This window comes from Anopheles marshallii, chromosome 3 (genome assembly GCF_943734725.1).
Source record: "Anopheles marshallii chromosome 3, idAnoMarsDA_429_01, whole genome shotgun sequence".
NCBI lineage: Eukaryota > Metazoa > Arthropoda > Insecta > Diptera > Culicidae > Anopheles > Anopheles marshallii.
In genome coordinates this window covers 49,558,873-49,583,451 of record NC_071327.1, presented here as the reverse complement: position 1 = coordinate 49,583,451, position 24,579 = coordinate 49,558,873, and the positions used below count along the sequence as shown (strand labels likewise).

The following is a 24,579-nucleotide window of genomic DNA, read 5'->3' as shown; positions in this document are numbered from 1 at the left end:
GTAGTAAAGTAATGGAATCACTTTTAAGATTTAAAGTTTCGTCTTAATAGTTCCAATATATTTAATAACATAATGGCAACGTAAAGCTAGCCCAGGATCACAAATCTAGGCTTACAAAGAAGCTTCGCAAGCTAAATTCCCTTCTACATCACGAACATTTGTTCATCTAATTTTCTTATTTGCCTGATGAGACGTTGTTTATCTTCCTTTTTATCATGAGTCCGTGGGTGGGTGGGATTGGGGGGTTGGGTGGGATACCCAACTAAAACCATCAACAAATCCAAACCGTTTGCCACCCACCTTCCAAATCGCCCTCATCATGTAGATCTTGCCCTACTAAAGACGTGCCACCCGATAATAGAAAGCTCACAGACAAACAAGTAGCCAAACGGGACAAAACAAAACACCCAACGATAGTAGAAAAAAAACACAGTGCAGAACAGATACAGAAATCTTCGCTTCACTGCCGTCCGAAGAGAAAGGTTTCATTTCAATATGATTAATTGCATTTATATTACTATTTCTGTTTCGTCTACAGCGGGCTGCCGTTCGATCCGGCCAGTCACGTTGTCGTTGCCAGTGCCACTCGAGTTTTCTCATCGATGATATCGCTTTCTGGAGCAGGCCAGCCGGTGGAGATGTTCGCTCGAGACGATAACCCATGCGAGGTTGTATCCGGGTGGCAAACAAAGCGTGGGGTGGGTGGATAGAGCGGGCGGAAGCGGTGGAAAACTTTTCCATTCCCAACACCCACACAGCGTGCCCAAGCACCGAGCGGAAAGCAGTAGCAAATGAGACCAGGAACGGAAAATGGCCATGCAGTAAATGGCCACCCGCACCCTCATCGGCACCATCACGGGAAGGGCGTGCGAGACACTCAAGACGGTTTGTGGGGAAAGTGTCTTGCCATGCGTCCCACAGTATGCGCCAGCGCCATCTCTTTCGGTGCGCTCGGAATGAAACTAAAGGAAAACGACTCTTTTATGAACAACATTATTCAGATTATTGTTCGTAATGAGATTTTAATAAGTTATGCGATATCGTCCTCTGCAGCTCATAAAACCCGCCTTCGCAACCCCGTTCGGCCATTTCGAAACACGACGCTATCCGCCCCGGCTTGCCTGCAGCTGCTTAGTGTAATTGAGCGGCTAGGTGACGTAAGTGGTGGTCTTCTTCCCCGGTGTGACTCCTTTCGCTCTTTTTTGTTTATGCTAAAGCGTGGCTACGGCATGGGGAGAGAGTTTTTGCAAAGAAGGATGTGTACGCCATTGTGCGGCAATTGGTTTCCGTTCGATTACGATGCTCTGGCAAGGATAGCCGTGGGCTGACGGTAAAGGAAGTGATGGTGTTCGGTAAGGAATGCTACTTAAGTGCCTGGTTGTTTATTTATTTGACAAATGAGCAAAGGTAATTATCGTTGGGGGTGCTGAGCTTAAAGCTTAAGCTTCCGAACGGGAATGAAGGAAAGGTGAGTATGTTTTCCACAACAAAGTTAAAATGAAGTATAACATGAAAGAATTTTTCTAATTGTTTTTTTTTAATTTAACTTAATGTTTATTCTTAGCGCGGGCCAGTGGTGAATCGTGATGAATTGGGTTGCGATGCCGGTCCAACATGACAGTACCGAGACAAATGACCATTACCATCACCTATCCTTAACATCCTTCCTCACGCCCATCTTGATAAGTAGATAATAGAATAATTGGGGCTGTAGTTAAGTGTATTCCTAACACAACAAATAAGTCTAGACCCATTACAAATTGTATCATTCCTGATGTATGATAAACCAAAGCAGGTGCACCACCGAGATAAGATGCCACACGCACCAATGAAAAGATACATTTACACGAAAGTAGAAGGGAAGGTGTTCCTCGCCTGCTAGATGCTCCCATTTATTGATAGTTTATAAATGGGTTATTTTTTAAATGAAGTTACTGTGCCAAGTAATTTACTTGGCAACAAATTAGTCTCAAAATGGTCGAGATTCACCAAAAGAAATATGAGATTTTTATAAAAAGCATGTAATTCACACATTTGTTTTGTTTGTTTCGTGAACAATTTTGCCAAATGTATGCTGTGAGATGGATCAATTTATACTACTTCACAAGCATTCCGTACACGAAACATGACGCACTCACGTTGCAGTGCTGTCCTTAGAGCCGATCCAGACAAACAAAAACATACCCAGTACACAGCACACAAAAGCACCTCCAAAACCCGTTTTTTTTTTTAAGTATGGCCAAACGGAAATGTTCCTGGTGACATTACGAACACACTTGCTCTCGCACACCACCGTCGCATCGGATGGTTTGGTTTTGTCTTACAACCATGTTTTTGAGCTTCGGCCGTTCCACCTAAATCGTGCACAGGGCTGAAGCCCCGGGAGCCTTTCCGCCGTGAAAAATTGGTAAAGTGACACGTTAAAATGCTGAATCGAACTGTTACTGGTCGTTCCACCGTACTGCAAAACTTCCATTCTCGTTTCATCCTGTTCTCCTGCCGCACTGTTTTTGGAGCATGCCATAGTTGGCAACATGGTTTTGCACCGCTGGCCACCATTCCAACCGGTCCACCTTAAACGGCGCTGCACTATTGGTGGTGCAGCATCATTGCACCAATGCAGTGGGAAAATTTACCTCTCCCCTGTTTTGGACTTCCGCTGGCAGTTCACGCCAGCCAACTAATTCTACGGTTTGAATGTGTAGCGATCCGGTTACCGAGAGTAAGGAGGGGCTGCGAGTGGTGTGCGGCAACACATAATTTGTCCAATAACAGACAGTTTGTACAAGTAACATGTTTAGTCTAGTGACATGATGGAATTAAAATTGATTCTCCAGCTACCCGTTAGGTACCGGGGTTCGGTTGCGCTGGTACCTGGGTTTTGGTACAGCCTGGTATGTGGTACATGAGAACGTGCTTTTCGGGCTTTTGGAGCAGACACTACCACCCTTCACCAACTCCCTACCCAACCCCAAATTGTTCAGTAAAGAACTGTGAACAGCACCTGAAGAATACAACCGATTCTGGGCACACATTCATGCTGGAAATAAATACGTAAAGCTGAGTACTTCAATGCGAAACAATGCACTCGGGCACGGACGAAACTGTGTTATCTTTATTTAATCTGTACACATCCGTATGGTAAATTCTTGGGCACAGGCATGTAATTTATGCCTGTTAAGACAAAATGTTGCCTCATCCCACACCCATTTTGCCGTAAAAAAAAAACAAACCTGCAACCAAAGCTGATGGTGTGTTAAATTGAAAGCCCAAAATTAAATTCTCTGTCGTTCAAAATAAAGCTGCCTACGGGCAGACCACTTTCTTTCTGGGCATTCGTTTTCATCATCATCAGCAGTAGCAGGAGCAATGCTTAAAGAAATGGGAACTGTTTTACCAACCGAACTTATATTTGTCTGGAACATTCTAATTCTAGGTCTCCTCGACTGAGAGTGTGATTCTTCGTGCCCAGTGTCTCGATGGCTTATGGGATATTAATTAATTCCAGTAGTATCACTTCCGGGGCAACTTCAGCAAAAAACCATCTTGCAATACTGCTCTGCGATCTTTTAGGGAAGCATGTGATGTGAAAAACAAAACGTAGGAGTTGTAGAAATCTGTCTATGCCACACGATGTACAAGTTCGTAAATATCATTTCAATGGAAGTTGGTTGTAAATTTAAGCTAGGTTGACACTTTCCTACGCAAGAATAATGCATCATGACCGATCGATAGATGCCTACCGCTTTTTTCGAGGTAAAAGTAACCTTCAAACATGGGGAATGGGAAGAAATTCCCGAATCGATTAGTAGGACACAGTACCCCAAACCAGTACCTTGAAGACCTAGTACCTATGGCATTGCATACATTCGACAACTTGCAGAGAGCGCGCTGTTAAAGTCGGAAATTGATGGTTCCGTATGTTACACACCTTGGAAAATTAAAACCGGCCTTGTAAGTCAGCAAGTCACAGCTCTACTGCCGTTTACCGGTGCAACGAGTACCACATCCGCACTAGAAATCAGTTGAAGCGGTTTCCAAGACATGTTAGCCGTTGGTGCGATGTTGGGGAAGTAAGCAAGTAACACAACCCATCCATTCCTTCGTGGCCGTAATGTCAGGACGCCAAGACATAGCAAGGGCAATGGCACCACTCTTAACCAAACAATCGAGCAGATGCTGAGAGCGTTCGTTTCCCCGGTTTCGGCTTCCGTTCCGGGTCACACCGTGTCGAATGTTTACCAGAAACAAACACTACCCATCCGAATGCCAAACGCAGCCACGTCGATGGCACAGTACTAAAGTAGCATAATTTGGCCTCACTAGACTACCGCTCTACAGCATTCCCATCGTTCATCTCCTCATCTTCCCTTCGGCAAGTTCACCACCGAACATAAACTTCGGGGCCATTTCCATGCCCTTGCTAAGGGTACAACGCACGCCACAGTGCCGGCTAGTTTTAGTTGCTCCTTGCCTCACACGCCGGCAACCGTAAACGCTGGATGATTATAGGTGTATTGTTAATAAATTATCATATTATTTATTTATAATACAACCCCCAGACTAGGAAACTACACGCCCGAGAAACGAAAACTAATAGCACTTTCATCATTGTCTTGCCAGCGCACGGGAAGCCTTCCCGGTTGGCAAAAAGGCTTCGGTTGCTTAGGCATTCACCGGCGCTCGGTCTGTGAGATGGATAGTGCCCTAGCCACATGAACCCTCATCACATCCGGCAAAACGTCTTGCCTTTATAACCCTCCCACCCAGCCCTGCACCCATTGGCCAGTGAATCCGTTCCCGTGGTCGTTTTGCGAATCGTGGCTCCCGGTGGCTTCGGATTTGCGCTTTGGCACACACACTGGGGAGTTTCCTTCTCGTGCGTCCCCACAACACCCCGCAAACGAACATCCTGTGGCAGAACCTTCCACACAAAAACATAACCTTTCGGAGGCAGAAAAGTGGAGGCCGATTCGGAGAAAAACCGTGCTCACTAATACCGGGCCGTGCCGGGTTTCGCCCTCGCCCTGCAGAAAGAAAAGCGATCACTGACACCAGGGGCAAGGGAAATCGGCAACGCACGGGAAGCCTTTTGAGCAGGGCAGGCGAAAGGGCCGCACAAAACCAATAAGAGATATGATAAATGGAATTAGCATCCACAGCACAATCCGCAAACGGCAGTGGGAGCCTCACACCGCCCTAAGATGGAATGGAAAAGCACAATCCGGAAGATACGTGGGGAAACAAAACATATTTGCATTAATATTTCAACGTGGCCCACTATTACTCATCTCCTTTCCAATACACGAGAAGCCGTTGGATGTTGAAGTTGCTGTTGTTGTCGTTACGAGCTGCTCAAGCTTCGGGAAGGCGTTGTCGTTGGACGATTTTTTTTAGTGATCATATTATTGAAGTTTGTGCTCAATGAGTAAGTGGATGTTGATTATCAATTTTTTTTTCGATTACGTTAGTTGTAACATGTTGAAGTTTTAGCTGTAACTTTTAGCGTGAATATTAAAGCTGTAACATGTAGAGAAAGTTTGTGTCTACATTATGATAACCTCCATCCATTATTCAAACTTCTTTACTCATATTTATAATCAGTGACCAAACTCAATCCTTTTCAATCCTCCCATGCAAACACACAAAACACACGCTACTGCAACTCTCCATAATCCACTCAATACTAACAAGCATCCACTTACACTGGGCGTGGATTGCTATCCACCTCAAAGGTACACCGCATCGAACTCAAAACGATGGAAAATTATTAATCAATTGATATTTTTCTCCCAAAACAAATTCCATCGATCGAAGGCGGTCGACTCTTTTTTTCCTCCTACCGGGGAAGAACCTTCACCGTTTTCCGCTATACATGACAGTTCTGCATTGGCCACCAATTTGCTCGACCTCGATACGTGTGTTTTCAAGCCCGTGCTCGATCGGTTGTGTATTCTTCGCGTCAACCTATAACCACACGATTTCTTCTTTCCCTTTTTCACCGTACTGTTGAACCCGTTCATGAGAAACAAGCTTGAGAATGCGATCAGAAGCGAGGATGAAAAAAAATCGTCCAACACACACACACACTTGAGCTGTGTTCTCTGTTTCTGACAGAAAGACTCTTTCCCAAGCGCGGCTGAACAAACCGAGAACGGTCCTTTGGTTTTGTGATGGGGCAAAAATGGTTAATAAATTGTTACCAATAACCGTAACCGGTCGGTCCGTGGGTTTTCCACCGATACGAGGCACTCCAAGGTACCCTCCCTTCCCTGGCTTCTTTCGCTAAATTTCCCTCCGGCATCGTGATAAGAATAACCCGACACCCAGCGATGCTGGAAGGATGGGGATCATCCAGGCGGTTAGTGGAAATCGACGAAACCGAGAACTTGGAAAACAATTGTGGATTGGTCGATGTTTCGGAATGATATATTATCCTTCGATTTCTTCTGCTTCTGTCGGCCGGGACGGCCGTTGGTAGTCGTAGGCTCAGTAGGATGATTTCTCATGTGCGCATCTTTGGTGCCCGGCCCAACCGTTGTCTTCCAGGCAGCATGGTGGGGTTGTGTTTTTTGTTGTAGTAGATGTGCGCTGTTGTTGCGAATCCTTGTGCTGGCAGAAAAGCATAACGTTTCCAGGTGGTTGCCATCTTCGAATGCCTGTTTGATTCGATGGCTAATATGTGTTTCCCCGAACAACGCTGTCCCATAGGCTGCGCTGGTATCATGCAAGGACATTCTTGTTTGTTTGACAGGTATTTCAAGTGTCATTACGATTTTCAAGTGTTTATGGGTTCGAACGGACAAAAAAAGTCGTGGGGGACTTTGGTAAGAAAGAAAGTTCCACAAGCCCGCTTATTAGCCCGTGGGCTCGGTTCCTAACATGTTGTCCTTTCTTCTTCGAGTGAACCATCATTACGGCGTTCGTTTTCCCATTAAGGGTTGCTTGTTAGCTGGTTGCCTGCGATGTTCTGTATAATGGACAGTTGTCATTTGTGATGCACGATGAGTGATCGACGACCTGGTATCGTCTCGTAAGAGTCGGTGCTGGAGTGCTGGAGGACATTAATTAAAGATAGAAAAGATCCAGCAAAATAGCAGAAATAACTAGCGACAAAAACCTATCGCCTTATAGATACCGACAGCGTATCGCGTGGATACACTCACATATATTTCCGGTTTCAACAACCCGCAATATGATGAATGATAAGTTGTAACGGTGACACAGAAGCGGATGAAAGGAGAAAAAAACATCAGGGCACGTGCACCACTCGATGACTTTCATAATGCGAAACGCGGTATCAGAAATGAAGTTATCACATCGGATAGGTGCGTGTGCGCGATATTCTGGGTCGCGGGAGTGGTAAAAATATTTTCTCACCTCACACCCATTTAAGTTTTTTTTTCCTTTCTTTTATCTACTTATGCCTCTTGCTGCACCACCGGTACCCTACCCATCCTGCTCTAATCTGGGAGCCAACGAGGAAAAAAGGAAAGTTAAAACATTAATTAATTTGTCAATCTTTATTACCGGTGTGCGCGCGGTAGTAATTAAAATTAATGACCAACTTCATACTGGAAGTTGCGCAATGGGAGATAGATAGTTTTTATATTTTCTTTCCTATCGTTTGTGCGTGTGTATGTGTGTTTGTATTATGTTTTGTATCTGATGCCTGATGACTTCTTTTACTAAAGTAGGGACTGCAAGGTAGGGAAATAAGGTAGGTACATCAAAACAAAAAAAAATGACAAGGATTATCATCGACGGTGATGTCATGACACTGACGAACTTTCGAGGATGGGTCAATCAAGCCTTCAGAAGTGCAGAAAGGCGATAAGAGATTCCTTTAGAATTATAGTAAAGAGATTATCAGATGTTGGGTAATTTATGAATAATCAATACTATGTTATATACGTGAAAAATCGAAATATGAAAAAAGATATCGATATAACTCGAAAAAGGAAAATATTAAAAATGAACACATAAAATGGTATTATTTATTATTTATTCGACGACTTCATAACATTCCAGGTTTTGTTTAATTTTGGAAACAATATCAACTACTCAAATCCTTTATGTACGAGTCTCTTTCCTCCAAAATATTGCAGTTCTGTTATTCCAAGCAACAATTTGTTTCACAATGTGAATCAACCGTAGACAGTGCTAAGCCACAGCATATTCCTCATCGTCTGCTGGCAGCCTAGAAATGTTACCAATTATATTGCAATTCAATAACGTACGCTAAATTAAGCAACGATTCCCCAATTGCCTGCGCCAATACCAGCAGTCCACCAACCCGAGACGATCCGTACTCGTACATGTACCCAAAACTTAATTCAACGTGCATCTCCACCCAACAGAGATGATGGAAATGATAGTATACTCTCCATTTGCATCGATTGCTTCCAGTGTGCATCCATTCGAAAGGGAAGAGATACTTCTTCATCTAAAGAACTCCAGCGTGTTTGCACGCATTCACATTCGCCCACTAGCACACTACCCCATGCATCGTCACCTCGGGTTTGGCGAGAATCGTAGGTGGAAGCGAAATCTTTACTCATCTATCTCCGTTTCACACAAACCGTGTCTGCTTCGGTGCCTCTTGCGCAAACGAGGAAGCCATCACAAAACCCGACCGGTGGTACCAGCATCGAAACGCAAATTCATTGAATTAGATAAATTTATTCATACTTGAAAACATTCGAAAAGAAAGAAAAACCATTCAATCCTCGTTTCGCCGTCTCAGCCCAATCGGAAGGATAAAAACCTGGTGCTGATAAACCCCTCTCCCCCCCTCGCTACTCTCCACCAATGAGTACACCCCTTGATGGGGGTAAGCACTCCGTTTGGTTGGTTACTGTTTGATCACGCCACGTAAGGGACGAGGCTAGAACGAAATGGGATTGCTGCGGATGTTTGAGGTCGAAGCGCGCGCCATGATAGCGGATCAAACGACCGCTTCAGAACGAACTGGTACGGTATGGTATGGGTGGTGAGCCAAAGAAGATGCCGCTGCCAGGCAAAGGCCTCAGGGTGACCGGGTGGCAACTTCCGACAAAGCATCGGCATTTGGTTCGAGCAATGATTTATGATGGCAGAGATCAGAAGTTTGGAGGTTCTTGCCGCCCCATCCCACCGGGTATCGGTGGGGTTTTACTCCGATCGATCAAAACGGAGAAATATTCGGTTTAGCGAATTCGAGGTAGCTCAGTTGCTCAGTAAGCAAGCATGCCAAACTGATCCAGCCTGTGGCTTAGCCGGGCAGAGTGTGAACTGCTTTTGGGCGGAATTAAGATAGTTCTATTGGTTCGCATATTTGTTCAAAGTTTTTGGGAAATGATTCCGATCGCTGGTGCATGATTGTCACAGGCGCAAATATAGAATATAAAAAGTGATATAAAAAAGAAGAAAGAATTAAGGGATATTTACAGTGAACAATTAACAATCAGCCTCCCAAGACAAACTCGCTCATAAAGGAATAAACGAGAATTATTTAAATGTCCTCGTCGTTTTAAAAAATCAAACAACAATTTCTCTACAAATTATATATCTTGTCCCTTCTTTTCTGCTTTACATCACCCTCGGAGTAAGTGAATCATCTGGACCCCCGTACTCGTACGGATTTTTTTACTCCGGAATGTGTAACACAACTTTACTTGATCACCTCCAGAAAACGCGATACGTACAACGTCCAGCTTCAGGCTCCGCAGTACGCGAATTCTAACCACCATCCGGTGGAGAGAACCACGAAGAAATAGGGTTCGTGTCACAGCTTAACGCCGCTGCCTCGAAGCACTTTCGATGTTGAGATGTTGGGCGAAGAGTGAAAAAAACCGTTCTAAAACCCATCAAAAGCACCATTACCATCGGACCATGTCGCCATCATCATCATCACAGAAGCGAGGGTGCAAGCTAAAAATTTGTACGCTGTATGTATGCGCAAATAACTACACTTTCAATACGCTTCAAACAGGCTTCGGAACAGGTTGAAGGCCATCGTTTTGGTGCGCGTTGCCTTCATGGTACGAAACGAAACACAGCACCATTCGTCCCTCCAAGGCATCTAGAGCTAGATTGTTGATGAGAAGTAATCGTGTCCTTGATGTCCCTCGTCACCAAGGCTGAAGTTGTGCACAAGAGCGTCACTTGAATTCGCGTGAGCAGATTTTTCCTCCCGAGGGCAATACTTGCTTTCTATCGCTGTGACATGTTGGGTGCTTTTTTCTTCGCTTACTTTCTTTCGTTCTAGTGTCTTCTCACCCTCAAGGAAAAGAGTGATCCAAAATTGATCCCCTCCGCGTAGAATATGATGGAAAACATCGTGCAACACAAGAAATCAGTTCGTTGTTTGTGGACGTAAAGGAAGAAAAACACATTTCCGAAAGGCCATTCTCGCATCGTTCGTCTCAGTGTGGCTGGTCAGTCAGGTCTCTTGAGGTGAACGGTAGGGCAGGAAGACTTCGAAGCGGGAACGATCTCAAAACCGAGTATGTAAAGTTGAAAGTCTTGTTCAAAGTTATGTTTTTCCTTAGGACCCAATGTCCGTGTCACACTGGTACGTTGCTAAAGTTGTTGGCCCACTCCCGTCAACTTATTTGTGTATGCTGGTTATTTATTTTTTGCTCTCCATGCAACAAATTTGTAACCTTCACTTGCTCTGCCTTTCAATTCTTATCCAATCCCGATGATGCAACTTAGATGGCCAGCTCTAATAGGGGAGATCCCTTATTTTTGGGGTTGGGAAGATCTTGTGTTTGAGAAATTTCTTTCTATTCGTTTTACGGAGTGAGCACCACGTCATGGCACCATAGAGATGGAAAAATGGTAAAACAAGCAAACCCGAATACTTTCTGCCAGTGACAACGCAGGCCCTGCGGCAAAAGGGTAGCAATAAGAGAGAGAGCGAACAGACTGACATCGTTGGAGTACGGTAAAGGACGGGAAAAATGAAAAGTCTGCGCTGAGCGTGCTGAAAGGAAAAGGTTGATTGAGAGCAAATGTTCGACATGCCAAGTGTTCGAATGACACTTTTCGTCATTTTGGGACACACTCACATTTTGCATGATGTGAACAGCGGAGGAGTAAGTGGCCATCGGGAAAATTAGCTTCATAAGCGTAATTCTTTTCATTACGGTGGTCGAACCATTAGGGGGCTTTTGTTACACAGCACATTGTGTTTCAAAATCGTTCGCTGACAATGAATTCTAATTTGATTTATGCTTCAGTTTAAATTTTGTAAAATAAGAATGTTACTTGAGCGAGAAATATTACATTATTTCACCGATGGGAAAAACAAAAATAACGCAACATTAGAAACGGAAACAGAATTTAACATTGTTGTTACAATTTTGTGATCTTCAAATGCTTCGGGATTTAAAACAATTCTATCATTTCTCAATGAGCTATATGTATGAAGAAAAACTATTCCGTTGTTGTTTAAATGAACGTGAGTTGAAAAGAAAACGAAATATTAACAACCAATTAACACTAGAGTGATCTACGTAGTAGTGAGAATATAATCAATACCACAGTTCGTAATTAAATATTTAATTTAAGTAATATTTTCCGTTTAAACTTATTGAATTAATTTTTTTTTTTCGGAAATAGAATTCAACAAGTCCCATCTATAAAAATATTCGCAAATAATAAAGAAGAAATATACGAACAATAAAAAATCGATCAGTAATTTATGTGTAAAAATATTGCATCTGCCTTATGGAATAACTTATTCTTCCGGAAAACACCACAACACAATTTGTTGCTGAGAAATAAATAACCCGGTGTGGAAAAAACACATTTCAACAATGTACATTAGACTTTCTCTCATTCTCTCTCAATCTCTATCTCTTTGTTGCAGGATAGTGAAAACGTGCCTTTCCCCATTTCTACTTACCTTTGGATGTGCCCTCCTTGGAAATGCTACTTTGGGATCAATCTGCAAGAAAAAGAAAACCGAAAAAATACAAGATTCATATTGGTATTCGTATCAGGCGGAGTGAGATAACATTAAACAAGAAAAACCGATGGACGACGAGCAGCGATGGTCCACATAAAGCACCGAATGGGAAGTGAAATCATTTAAATGAGCTGATTTTCATGCAAATGCACGAATATTCTTCATTCGCCACTTCTATTCGCACCGTTCCGACCGTGTGCACCCGTGCCCGCGCTAGGCTGCAAACCGAAAGTGTTCGCCTATTGTAAGGTGGTGGCGAAAAGAATAAAGGCACCGCAAAGCACGGCCGCAAGAGTTAGCGAAAAAACCACTTCTTGTTCCCTATTCCGTGCGTGTGCATCTGATGGGAAAGTGATGAAATGAATAATATGTAAAAACGATAGCATGAACCCTTACGTTTCGAGTTCGCCTAATGAAACGTTTCACGCGAGCCACGGTGAATTCTTTTGGCTTGGAATATCTTTTATTCAGTTTTTACAGGAGCATATCAAATGAATATGTTAGCGCAGTTACATGTTCGCTGGTTTCCATTTTTGCAGGATTTCAAATAAAAAATGAGTTTCGTTTTAGTAAAGGTTTGATTGAAAAAATGCTTTTAAATGAAGGATTTCAGATATCTAAATTATTTAAATAACCATACAATGATTGCGTTTATTAATCAATCAGGCGTGTTTTCCTGCTCTTTCCAAGCCAATCCATGTTAAAGATGCTGCAATATTGTTTGTGGCCGAATAAATGTGACTTCTTTTATGGGACAGCCTTTACTCTTACAACGACTCAATCAACCCTTGGGATTGTTTAGAACTTTTCGATGCTTGAAATAAAAGTCGCATAAAAATCTTCACCAACCAGCCCGAACCGCTACGGTCGTGGACGTTATATTCCAGCTGCTTTCAACATACGGCTCACAAAACACAATCTACCAACAAAAAAACCCCTCAAAATCTATCGGGAACGGCGCATCGGTTCCTTCGACCCGCACACGGACACACCGTTCGTGAGGTAAATCTTATAAATACTTCAAACAAAAACCTCTCACTCACGGTGCGCTCGGTTCGATTAAAAATGTATATCCGGTGAGCCGGTAAACGATTTACATACAAAAAACACGAGAAATTTACATATTCAAAGCCTACAGCGGCCGGGAAGAAATGTGTCTGTGCCGTACGCAAAGCAAACACACCATACTATTCCAGTATCCATCGGTATCGCTTCAGATGCAAATTTCATCGAACCGACCTTAGCGGGATTCGAAGATGCGCACGTATGTCTATTGGTGTAGCTGTGTGGTTTCACCTTTAACCAAGGGAAGACATCCATCAATCGTTCCATCCATCCCACCTGGTAGGTGATTGAAAGTACATAAAAAATGGAAATGCTCAACCAATATACAGGCAAATCGGCAGTAAACGGGAACTTAACGGTCACACGATTGATTAAAGAGTCAGAAGCGAGATCTTCTAAGAGATACATCGAGAAAGGATAATTTGTCTCAAGTTGAAATGTTTTATTGGAACGTTACATTCACAACAACAAAAAAACAAAATTGAATCTGATCCTTAAAAGAACAGGAACGGATTTAATGTCACTGTCACCATTGGTTTTATGGTGTTATCTTCTATTTGCTGCAGGGTTTTTAGTCGATATTCTATACTTACAATCCAATAAAAAAAACTTTAAGTAATCTATGGGTCACTGATTATTTAACTATTTCAGTCAGAGTATACGATATAGGTAAAAAAACGAAAGCGATGAACACAATTTTAATCCTCATGAAAAATTGTAATATCGCATGTGAAACTGCCATTTTATGCAAATAATTTTTTTACTTGTATTGTATGTTAATTTAGCAATGATTCCTTATTACATTCTTGCAGTTCTTTAACTAGTGTTATTGACATTATTCTAAAGCAGATAGAAAGCTACATTCCGGTTGAAACACTATAGAAAGTTACCTACTCATTTTTTTTTCATTTTGAAATTTTGAGTACAAGTAGTTTAGAGTGTATTATACACAATATTTTTTGACCGATGCAAATTCTTCGGAAATTGGTGCAACATGGCGTTAACTAAAAACAGCGTATTACAAAAAATGTGCAAACACTGCGATAATTGCTACGTCACTAGTTGCGTCTGCTTCCTATGTAGAAACAAAATGAGGGCCTCACAATCATCTGTCCTGGTCTAGTTTTGTGCAACGATTCATTTTTTCCTGGAGTAGTATATAACCAATAGGATTACTCTCGTTCCCAAAAACATGAACCATCCTAACGCACTGGAACTAAGGCCCTTCGAAAAATACTGGACTTTGATTAGGCAGGCACTACATATAAACTACAGCCAGTTGTATAAGTAGTATAAAGACATAACACAGTTAGCAGTAGTTTCTAAAACCCTGCACAGCATCCATCGCTGACGTCATACACGGTCACCCTTCAGCTGCACTTAACCATTCATACCCACCGGGGCACGTGTTACGAGAAGTCAGCATTTTTGGCTATTTTGCAAATAATAAAACAAGATTTCTGTGTACACTGCTGTCGAAGGTTCCATTCCAGTGCCAGTAGCAACAGCCAAAACCCACCGAACCCACCCAACTGCTATAATATGGAACCTTTCGGGCGGTCCTTGCAACCCAAGCAGAAGAACCCAAGACACCCGGAGAGTGAAATTAAAATGAATAATAAAAAATATTGTCCTCCCAAGAGATGATTTAACAAGAATTATGTTTGCTCGAAGTCAGCACACAAACACACACATACACACACATTTATTCATGCGCGTTACACGGAATGTGACCATCAAAAATGTCCGGCTCCATCGCGTCGGCTGAGGTAGGGTTTTTTTTTCGATTCCACACTGGGCCGGTGGAGCACTGAGGCCGGGAACACAAATCGTAAGATAAACATGTGGGTGACATAACACGCTTCGCACCATTTACGAATTCGTCCCGACCGAGTCTAAAAGGCGGGTGGAAGTCTGCTAAACAAGCCAACCCAATCGGTGAGCGGTTCTTTATGATTGTCGGACTAAGCGGAGCCCACTTTACCATCCAACAACAACGTAGGAATAAGGAAAAGCAAAAAAAAACACAGCAAAATACAAGCAGAAACAAAAGATGCTAGCATAGAGAAACGCTCTCGGTTCTCTAAACTCCGGATACATAATCCGACCGGGCGGTCGGAATATAAAGGACCCCGTTTTGTTTCCTCCGGCTCGGGATACCTCCAGTGTGCCGTACAAAAGGGGAGCATATTTATTTTCCATCAGCCTGTTGTTCTCGGGATTTAGCAGCTTTAGAGAAACGCGTGCATGAACGCCACGCTGCAAACCCGGACCGGTAGACAGGCCGGACGGAAAGTCTCAAGATTAGTGGAGGATGCCTAAAAGCACCCTGTCAACGACCAGGCGAAGATGTCCTCGCGAATTTCCATTTGATAGTCGAGAAGCGGTCCATATAACGATAAAGAACAAAAACCGTCATTGATGGACAAAAAGGCTAAGGAGCAATAAAACAAAAATCGCCGACACGCACACAAACGCACACGCGTACCATATAAACTGTAAACTGGGCACCGCAAATAAAGCAATCGTTAACGGTAGCATTTGGCCGTTACGAAATACAACAACAAAAAAGGAGATTCAAACGCGCAACCTTCCATATACTGTGCTCCCGCTGCCATTACCGACGCAAAACACACGCAAGCCTATTTCGTGGATTATATTATAGAAAGTCGACCCGGTCCGGAAAGAATAGAATGGTCAAACAACTTCACCGCCGCGTTGCTCCTCCACCCATCCCAACCGTTACGCCGAATACGGGCTGGAGCCCTTTTCAAACGTGCGCCACACCACGTTCATGCGTATGTGTGCTTGGTGACGGTGGAGAGATAATGTTTATGTTTCCCGGCGCTTTTGCCGTTTTGCTCGCGACCAGTGCGCCGCACACACATTCGCAGCATAATTTAAAGAAAATAAAATTTGATTGTTATTTCAGCGCTGCGATGCGGAAATGGGTTTATGGGCTGGAAGGATTCACCGCTTATGATGGTGATTGAGAGTGATTTCCTCGGGTGGCGGTTATGACCGCTCGCGTTTGGCAGTGTGCAAAGTGAAAACGGAATGTTTGATCCGCTCGGGGAAAACGGGGATGATTTGTTTGGTAGCTGCATGGGGGCTGAATGAAGTGATGGTTTCGGAAGCTTTCTATTTTTACCATACTATATCTCAATTGGAGGGGAATTCCAGTGGTCTAGTGACTTAGTGTGCTGCCTATAACACCGAATGTCGATCATCTTCTGGATCGTATGACCTCATCGATGAAAGACCTTTTAAGGCTGAATTATGTATATCAATACATTTCTAATATGAAGACAATAATACAGCAACTAATCTCGAAGAAGGGCTCGTATCCCTACAAAACTAATGCCTCAGGCCTTGTAAACAGACTAATTAGTTTTTTTACAATAGTCCCAGAGCATATAATATAAAAGCATCTGAATTACTGTCAACTCGATCAAAGAACGTGAGAGATCGTGAGGGACAACACCGTTCACTGTCTTTTTCGTCTTTAGATAGTTTTTCCTTTTGATATCTTTGATTATTTTGTGATCCAACCTGGCAAAGCTGATTAAACCAGTTGCTCGTCGTTGACAGTCAAGCTATCAATGAGTCGATGTAGGTGAATGATCAGATCGGCAGGTTAACGGTTCCAGAGCTTGGGATGAACAGCAAAAGGTATGGCGCAATCCTAGATTAAGAGATCGGTCGGTATGCGCGCGCGTCTTCATCGATATATCTTGATACTGTTTGAATATAATTAAGTACATAGAGCCAACGTGTCCTTTGATCCACGGTTTGGTTAGTAGTATTTGCAAGATATCACAAACAGTTACTACAAAACGTGAAACATTATACTAAATAAACTTACCTTTTTGCCATCTAATTCATGAGTACCATGTGCTAACACTTTGTCTACGCTGGCTGGATCGCCGAATGTGATGAAGCCGAAACCCCTGGAATGAGATGGAGAGTGCAAATTATAAGCATTGACCTAAAAACAAAACCCTCTCATTTATTCGACTATTGGAGAATAATTGCTTTGATCAACTACAAAGCGTTAGTAGCTTCATGTTCTAAATCATTGTTGTCGAATGTTGTCATTGTTCTGAGTTGTATTTTGTCGTAGCATTATTTTTGTTAGTGGTTCATAAAATTTGTATTATGCTTTATGAAATTAGTGCAAATGTGGTGGCTTTACTAATTTTAACTCTATTTGTATTGTCTTCTTATTTACATGATGTTAGAAAGCAGTCCACCGTATGGCAATTAACAATCTATTGTTAATCAAGGTTTCTAATATGCGAAACACAGCTTCCTTGTGCATTAAATTGCTTCATGGGCTTACTTTTACAAAGTTTTGCGAGAACTACTATACGGGTAAGCATCGTTTTGCTGCTACGAGAAATGAAAATATCGTTTGTTACACAAGAATGGAGCACACCTACCTTGGTCGCGAGTACAGAGGAGCCGAGGAATCAGCCAATCCCATTGCAGACGAGCTGAAAGAGAATGGTGTACTCGTTTCAAACCAGTTGCATGACAGCAAATGTTATGTTTATTTAAGTATTTTTGAAATAAAATATTTTAAAAATTATATGATTTTACTTTCCGAAGCGAAAGGATTTTTCTTTAATTAAGGAGTTAAACAAAACAGCATATAAATAAGTTAAAATAATTAATTAAGCAACATCTTCTATGAAACTATAGCAAAACTCGGCAAACCAACGTATGATTATAACAAACAAAATAAAAGAATAGAACAAAAGCTTTCAAATCGGTAATAATTGATAGACAAACCATGAAGCAATTGCACACTTAGCTGTAAAAAAGTAAAACTGTAAATCATATAAAAGAAAACACTCAAACTCAAACAAAGAGGTGTATCGCGTGTATAGAAAAAGCAGTCAGATAGGGATATCGCTATGATCTAGGCAACGTAAAATATCTTAAATTATCGAAATGAATGAAGCAACCATCACGTCCGGCCGAAGAATGAGTATCCCCTCTCATACACATACACACGCGCTCTCCGAAGCAGGAAAGCATTAAATCAATTTAAAGTATCATGGATTAGATTTAAACTCCTGACAATATATCACACCGCGCGATTCCACCATCATGCCGTGGCAAATCCGAGTTCCACCTCCCCGGACGCTGCTTCCTTCCGCGACAAAGAACCACGTTTCCTTATCTCGTCATCCTGACAAAGTAGAATGTACAAGGATTTTCGACCAATTCGTTGCAGGTTTTCCAGGCGCTGCATGTTTCTCTTTTTTCTCACTCTCCCTATCTCTCTCCCTCCTTCGTCCTCTTTTTATGGTACATTCGAAGGAATTCGCTCCTTTTACCTCCAGTTCAGCCAAACCGATCGCGTATCGTTTCAAGTGTTTAAAAAAGATGAAAGAATATCGACGGATACGCCGGGAGTTGGTTAAGATGGTGGATGCAAGAGGTAAACCAGCGCAAAAAGACGGCGAAAGCTTGCACGGAGAAATGCTACAATGGAACAACAATAACGCGAAAATATGAACCACATACAGACACACACATCGCATCGCATCCTCACGAATCTCACGAATGCTCGAATGAGTCGTAAGCGTAAATCATTGTTGTTGCCGCATGTCTTCGTTTTTCTCTTCCATTTTCCCTAAGCCTCCGAGCTTCGATGGAGCCGCTGATGATGGTTATTTCGGAACAGGGCGAACAGATAGGGAGGGAACCTACCGAGCGGCACCCAGAGAAAAAAAATTGAAAATAAAGAACAATCTTACAGACCAACCGCATCCTTTTACCTACACTCACACAACCCCACGGCGATCCAAACTGCTGCAGATGGGAAGAAAGGAAATCTTTGGCCCATGTAGCGGTTTGAGTGCGGGATGGGAGGAAATTTCCTTCCATTGACAAGCGGAAGGCTCCATCCGCGGGGAATGGGAAAAAAAGGCTAAAGGGAACAACAATAACAACAAAAAAGGGATAAAAGTTGATGCAGCAGCACCAGCCTCAACAACAACGAGTCGAGAAAAATCTCATCAATCATATGACGATAATGAATTTTTCTCTCAATTTTGCCGTAGTTTTTCCGTTTTTCGGTGACGTCTCATTTCATTCCAGGACTGTGGTTAAAGCGGTGGAATGAGATGAAATTGGGATCGTATTTTTTACTTCGTATTCTTCGCTTTGCTTAGTCCTATAAGGGAAAGCATGCAGTTCAAAACAAAACAGGAACGGTAAGAAAGCTTTGTGTTGAATATGGGAAAAAAAGAACACGGCCCCACCGTTGGTGTCTCATCACTTCCAGTGGGGTTTGGAAGGAACGAACCCGCACATGACACATGCGGCAGGGAAACATACGGAAAATTTGTTACTTTCCACTCTGTCATTGTGGGCAACCGTAAGGATATTTGGTATGGTGGGGACAAAAAAAAGGAAAGCGGTCACAAACACACACACACACACACACACGAAGCCGCCCTTCAAAAGGAAAACTCAGGGAGAACGAAAAAAAATCCTCGTAGCAATTGCTTTGGCGTTTGTGGTGGAAAAAGGGCTCGCGACTTGTACCACACAGCCAACAACGATGCGCTGGCCCCAAAAAAAGGAAGTTATGAAAACGATTTTAACAGTGAATCGGTGCCGGTGGGTTCTTTGGAAATGGAAAATAAGGCCACACGCTTAACGCACACCACAGAACGACGGAGAGGTAGGCTGAAGGGCAGTGTCAGCCGTTTGAGAATCCTTTTTCACGTTCGATTCATTTTATCGCGTTTTTTATGCCCCCAACCCTATGCTTTTGGCACCAAGTGAGCAAATGTGTATCTGTGTGTGGCTACCAATATTCATGCAACGATCGGCGAGCAGCTGCTGCTACCGTTTGGTAATGAAAACCCATCAAGCGATATTTTTCCATCATTTGCTCATATTCAGTCATTGAGGGTGACCGAACACGTGTGTGTATGTTTGGGGCGCTTTTTTCGTGCGTTTTTGGTATGTGCTATCATCCCGCTTTTGCTCGTGATCACTTGTACCACACATACTCCAGAAAAAAGCCAAACAACCGTTCGTTCACCGCGTAGCTTCTGTCCCGCTATTGTCATCCACGCGCTGTGGGAATAGTTCTATCAAAATGGAGGCTTCAAGTTGACTGGCTCGAAATGGCTTAAGCTCGCTGTTGTGTATCGGTGTGGAAAATGTATTCCTTATGGATGAATAGGGACCAGAAATGATATGAAAAAAAACAACGAACCCAACCACAATGTGAATTGTGTTGCTTGTCTTGCTACCGTTTATACGAAACGAGCCGGAGTAAATATGATGTCGTTTTATCTCAGCATTCTGAACATGTTCTCACGTCGACTTGAGTTTGCGAGTGTTTTATTACCGCGTATGACACAACCGGCGCACAACAACTGTACTGTACTGTACAGTGATTTCGCGAATAACCAATAATACCTCTACTAAAAATGCTTCAAGCTCTATCTATCGATCTATCTATCTATCTGTACTACTGCTCTATATTTCTCTAGGCCTTTTGTTTTCATTCAGTTTCTAAACTAATGATTTACATTGGAGAACTTGATCTCTTGGCTCTTACCAATCTGGACGAAACCTAGGGATGATTTTCAGAATTTTCTTTGATTTGGATAATTTAATCTGCAAACGGCGCTGTTAATGGTCTGCTGGTCCGTCAAGCGAGGAGTTTGCGAACCGGTGATGGTCAATCTGTTTGATCGAACAGGGGAAGGATCGAAGCATGGTGGTTAGTGAAGATCGCACTACAAGTCCTGCGAAACGTTTTTTATTTGTACCTATCTAATTATGGTTTTGTTGTGGGTCTTTTGATCACTTTATGATAAACAAAGGAAACTCTGGGAGCCATAAAACATTCACTGATGATCTTCAAATCTTAATGAATATCGCACGTGTTTTAAACTGGTGTATTGGTAGCGGCGCCGGTCTGCACACGACAGAACCGATCCAAAATCTCATCTGGACCAATCCCCCGTATGCAGCACTGACTATCGAACTAACGGTAAACAAAACCAAATAAGAAATTAAGAAACGCCACTGTCAGCCCTCCTGAGGTTGTTGTGCTGATATAGAGGAAGATTTTAAAGTGTTGTATTCTGAAGCAATGTCCTTAGATTGTGGACCGAATCGTAGGACATAAAACTTTCAACAGTATTGACCCACACAAGCAATTAAATAAGTAAAGTTTCTGGAGAAAATACTCCCAACCCAATATTTGAGGTTGTGCTTCGGTGAGCTATGTTCGTGCAAATAACAGCATTGTTTCACTGCAAAAATTGCATTGCAGTTAGTTGCACTATTCTGAATGTTGCCCAACTTTTTGTGTGGGATTTCGAGAAGCTACACACGTGAACGGATAATATCACAGCTGATCGTCAATCAATGGATATCGTACGCAACCAAACGTTTTCTCACCATAATTACACAAGCCAACCTATACCACAACGTCTACAGCGACCGCGTATCGCTGAATGTCCGCTCTCTAGTGCAGTCATTATGACTCATTGGAATATATTAAAACCGGAAGGCTGCTGGTGCCGGAATCTTGCCGCACGCACTTGGGGGAAAGTGTTTACCCGTGTCTAGTACGCGGCACGTTCTGGCCAAACTACCGATGAGAATCATCGTCTATTGCATCCTAATTATGGATCGATAATCATACGCCAGCTGGCGCTGGTGCTGGTAGTCGTACATTTGGTTCGCACCGTAGAACGCCGACCATTTTGCTCGAGTGTGTTAACGATTCACTTTACACCGAAACTGGTGATGTTCCAGTTTTGCGGTGCGGTGTATCACCAAGCGCAATCGGCTGCCCTGGTTTAGATCATGTCTACCAAGCCAGCCTCACCACACTGCCCGTATCTTCACGAACCCTCCATTGGATCTCGACCCTACCACGTCGGTTCAAGGATCTGCAGCGTTACGCCTGCGATGAAGTTGGTTGTAAGGGTTCAATCAATGCTAATGTTGGGTTTTAGTTTGCTCCTGTTTCAGCAATCTGCGGACACGAGCCAAAACCGGGCCAGCTCAGCAAAACGCACATACGTAGTGTTCTGTTTTACGCTCCGCAAAAGTGCCGTTGCGTTTCCTATCCGTTCTGCAAACGTGCGCTTTCCACCGTTCAGTAACCACCAAACCCGAAGCTGCTTACTCGACTCGAAACTGCGGCTTTCTTTCCCACACTCTTTGTTACCCTATCGTCCATCGAATGCTGCGAAAAGGCGCTGCACCGGTGCAAAAGCCGGGTGGAAGGCGACGGTGGAAGCTTATCCTTCGCAAGCTGTCAGCCTGTTTAAATTAATTAATCGATATCACATTGAAAATCTGCTGCAGTCGACAGTTTTACAGCGCAGACCCGAGACACACAAGATGTACCACATACACCAACACGTACTGCTATGAAGGGCATCCTGTCGAATGGCTGTAGGGTCTCTTGCACGCTCCGAAATCCACTTTCAGCTCACCTCCATCATCCGGCCTCTGTAACCGATGCGCTTAGAGGGCTAATATTTACCTCCAAAACGACGCATTACCCTGCCTGACGGGAGGTTTCCCATCGGAATGGTATGTTGGTAGCAGGTTCGCAGGCAGTGAGAGTAGATTCTCGAGTTAAGAAACATTCTTTTTACCTCTCTTCGTTATACCCAACGTAGCTCATTTGCTTAATCAGGACCGCACGTCGAAGTGGTACACTTGAAGCTGGCTTTAACCAAACAGTTTGAGCACATGGCTTCAGTACCGTTATAAAGAAAAAGATCATTAACTTGTCATTAACAAGTTGAACCGAAGTGGCGAAGAATTTCTTGGCCAGTTCGATCAATTTATCACAAAACTTTAATATTTAATAAGAAAAATCATCATTTAAATTGTCACCTGTATTTTTCATTTCATCAATACGCTGAATTATTCCTTCATTATTCATTAAGTTACGCATACTTAAAAGAACTGTTATGCTCCAAGATAATCACATTGAATGTCTGAACGGTTAGATCGGCTGATTTGTTTGTTGCATCTTTAGATTAATGATATCTTTAATAACATGGGAACATAACTACTCAAAGGATATAAGAAAAGGTTTTAACTGATAAATCGCGCTTCGGTTATATTATTCGATATAATGTCATCAGTCAGCCGTGTACGCCCGGGATAAGGTGCCTTTTCAATTTTCGGAAATAAAAATAAAAAAAATAATGCCAACAGAAGAAAAATCTATTGGGAAAACATATGGGAATTTGGATAGATGTGTTTATAACGCAGCACGTGATTTTCCAGCGACGTGAACATTCTACACTAGGCTACGAGAAAGATGGCACAACATTTTATAAAAATATTGCAAACCACCCATTGATATAATGCCAAAAGAAATCCACGGTAAAATTTTGAAAATAAAAGATAACAAATATGCTATATGCACAAAAAATGCCGCATAATGAAAAATCAACAAAGATCTTGCTTTCCATAGGAAGAAACTATGAGTATTTGCTATATAAAAAGCAAACACTGGTTCTGTGTTTCTTTCAATACCAAAATAAATATCACTCAAGAGTTTTCATCCATTTCTTGGTACATAAAATATTTCTGAAAAGCTGGACTATTCATCTATTGTTTTAAGTTTTTCAAAAATAAGAATGAAAGGAAGAAAGTATAGTTTTCTTTCTCTCTTTTTCGCTATCAAAATACCAAATAGAAGTTGGTAAATAAAGCAAGAAACTAAGAAATACAAACGTGTTTAGATTGATCGCGTCTTCGATAACGGATGGGCACAAACGAACATAATGGTAAAAAGGGATGAATTTCCTCTAGAGGTGCATCTTGGACTTTTTGGCTACTGATATCACCAAGCCAATTCAATTATGTCCACCAAACGATCCCGTTTTTTTTTTAAATTAGTGATTCATATCGCTTAAAGCAGCCAAACAAAGCAAAACATTCCTTTCTAAAATTATAGCACGTGAGATCGGGACGAAATGCCAAACCGACACTTCGGACTTAATCGAAATAAATGAGCAAAACATTAACTTTTATCTGCACAGTGGCATTTGTCTTTTCCGTTTCCGGACATTTTTTTTCACCCTCTGGAAACATCCTGAATGCATTAGATGCGCTTTCCGTCATCTTTCAGTTGGTTCAAACGATTGGGTTTTTCTATCCTTCTTTACACATCACCTCATGCCATTTCACGCCCGGTACTCAATTTTCGTACCATTTCACTTGCTAAACTTTTCCCCAAAATGCTTCCTCCATTTATGAGAGTTCCATCCGAATTCGTACTACTAGCTAGGTTGAGATAAAGTTTGAAAAATCTTTTCCTACTGATTCTTTCCCCAGTACAACCCCCATTACGGCCAGCTACCGTTTAGGCACTATCATTCCCATTTCTTTGCCTCTAGGGGACACAAAAAAGGCATGCGAAAACTACTTCCGTTTCTGAGTAGAACTGGCAGCATACTATTGCTCTGTCACTCCGATAGCAAATCCCTTTTTTTATTTGTCTCCATCTCGACTCCAGATCGCATTTGCCCGTTTTTTTT

At 42.5% G+C, this 24,579-nt stretch overlaps 2 protein-coding genes across 2 annotated transcripts in view; both read right to left on the bottom strand.

The window, feature by feature from the left end:
• The window catches only part of LOC128715862 (RNA-binding protein Musashi homolog Rbp6-like), a 310,737-nt gene extending 298,807 nt beyond the window's left edge, over positions 1 to 11,930 (bottom strand). Inside the window, exon 1 of the mRNA XM_053810780.1 lies at positions 11,894 to 11,930. The gene's annotated coding sequence lies outside the window, so the exon portion shown is untranslated. The remainder of the gene's footprint in view (positions 1 to 11,893) is intronic.
• Positions 11,931 to 16,658: 4,728 nt separating this feature from the next.
• Positions 16,659 to 24,579, bottom strand: part of LOC128712766 (RNA-binding protein Musashi homolog Rbp6-like) — a 246,009-nt gene continuing 238,088 nt past the window's right edge. The window contains exons 4-6 of the mRNA XM_053807639.1: positions 17,464 to 17,517; positions 16,887 to 16,971; positions 16,659 to 16,673 (exon numbers count right to left, since the gene is read on the bottom strand). Coding sequence (XP_053663614.1) covers positions 16,659 to 16,673; positions 16,887 to 16,971; positions 17,464 to 17,517 — 154 coding nt within the window. The remainder of the gene's footprint in view (positions 16,674 to 16,886; positions 16,972 to 17,463; positions 17,518 to 24,579) is intronic.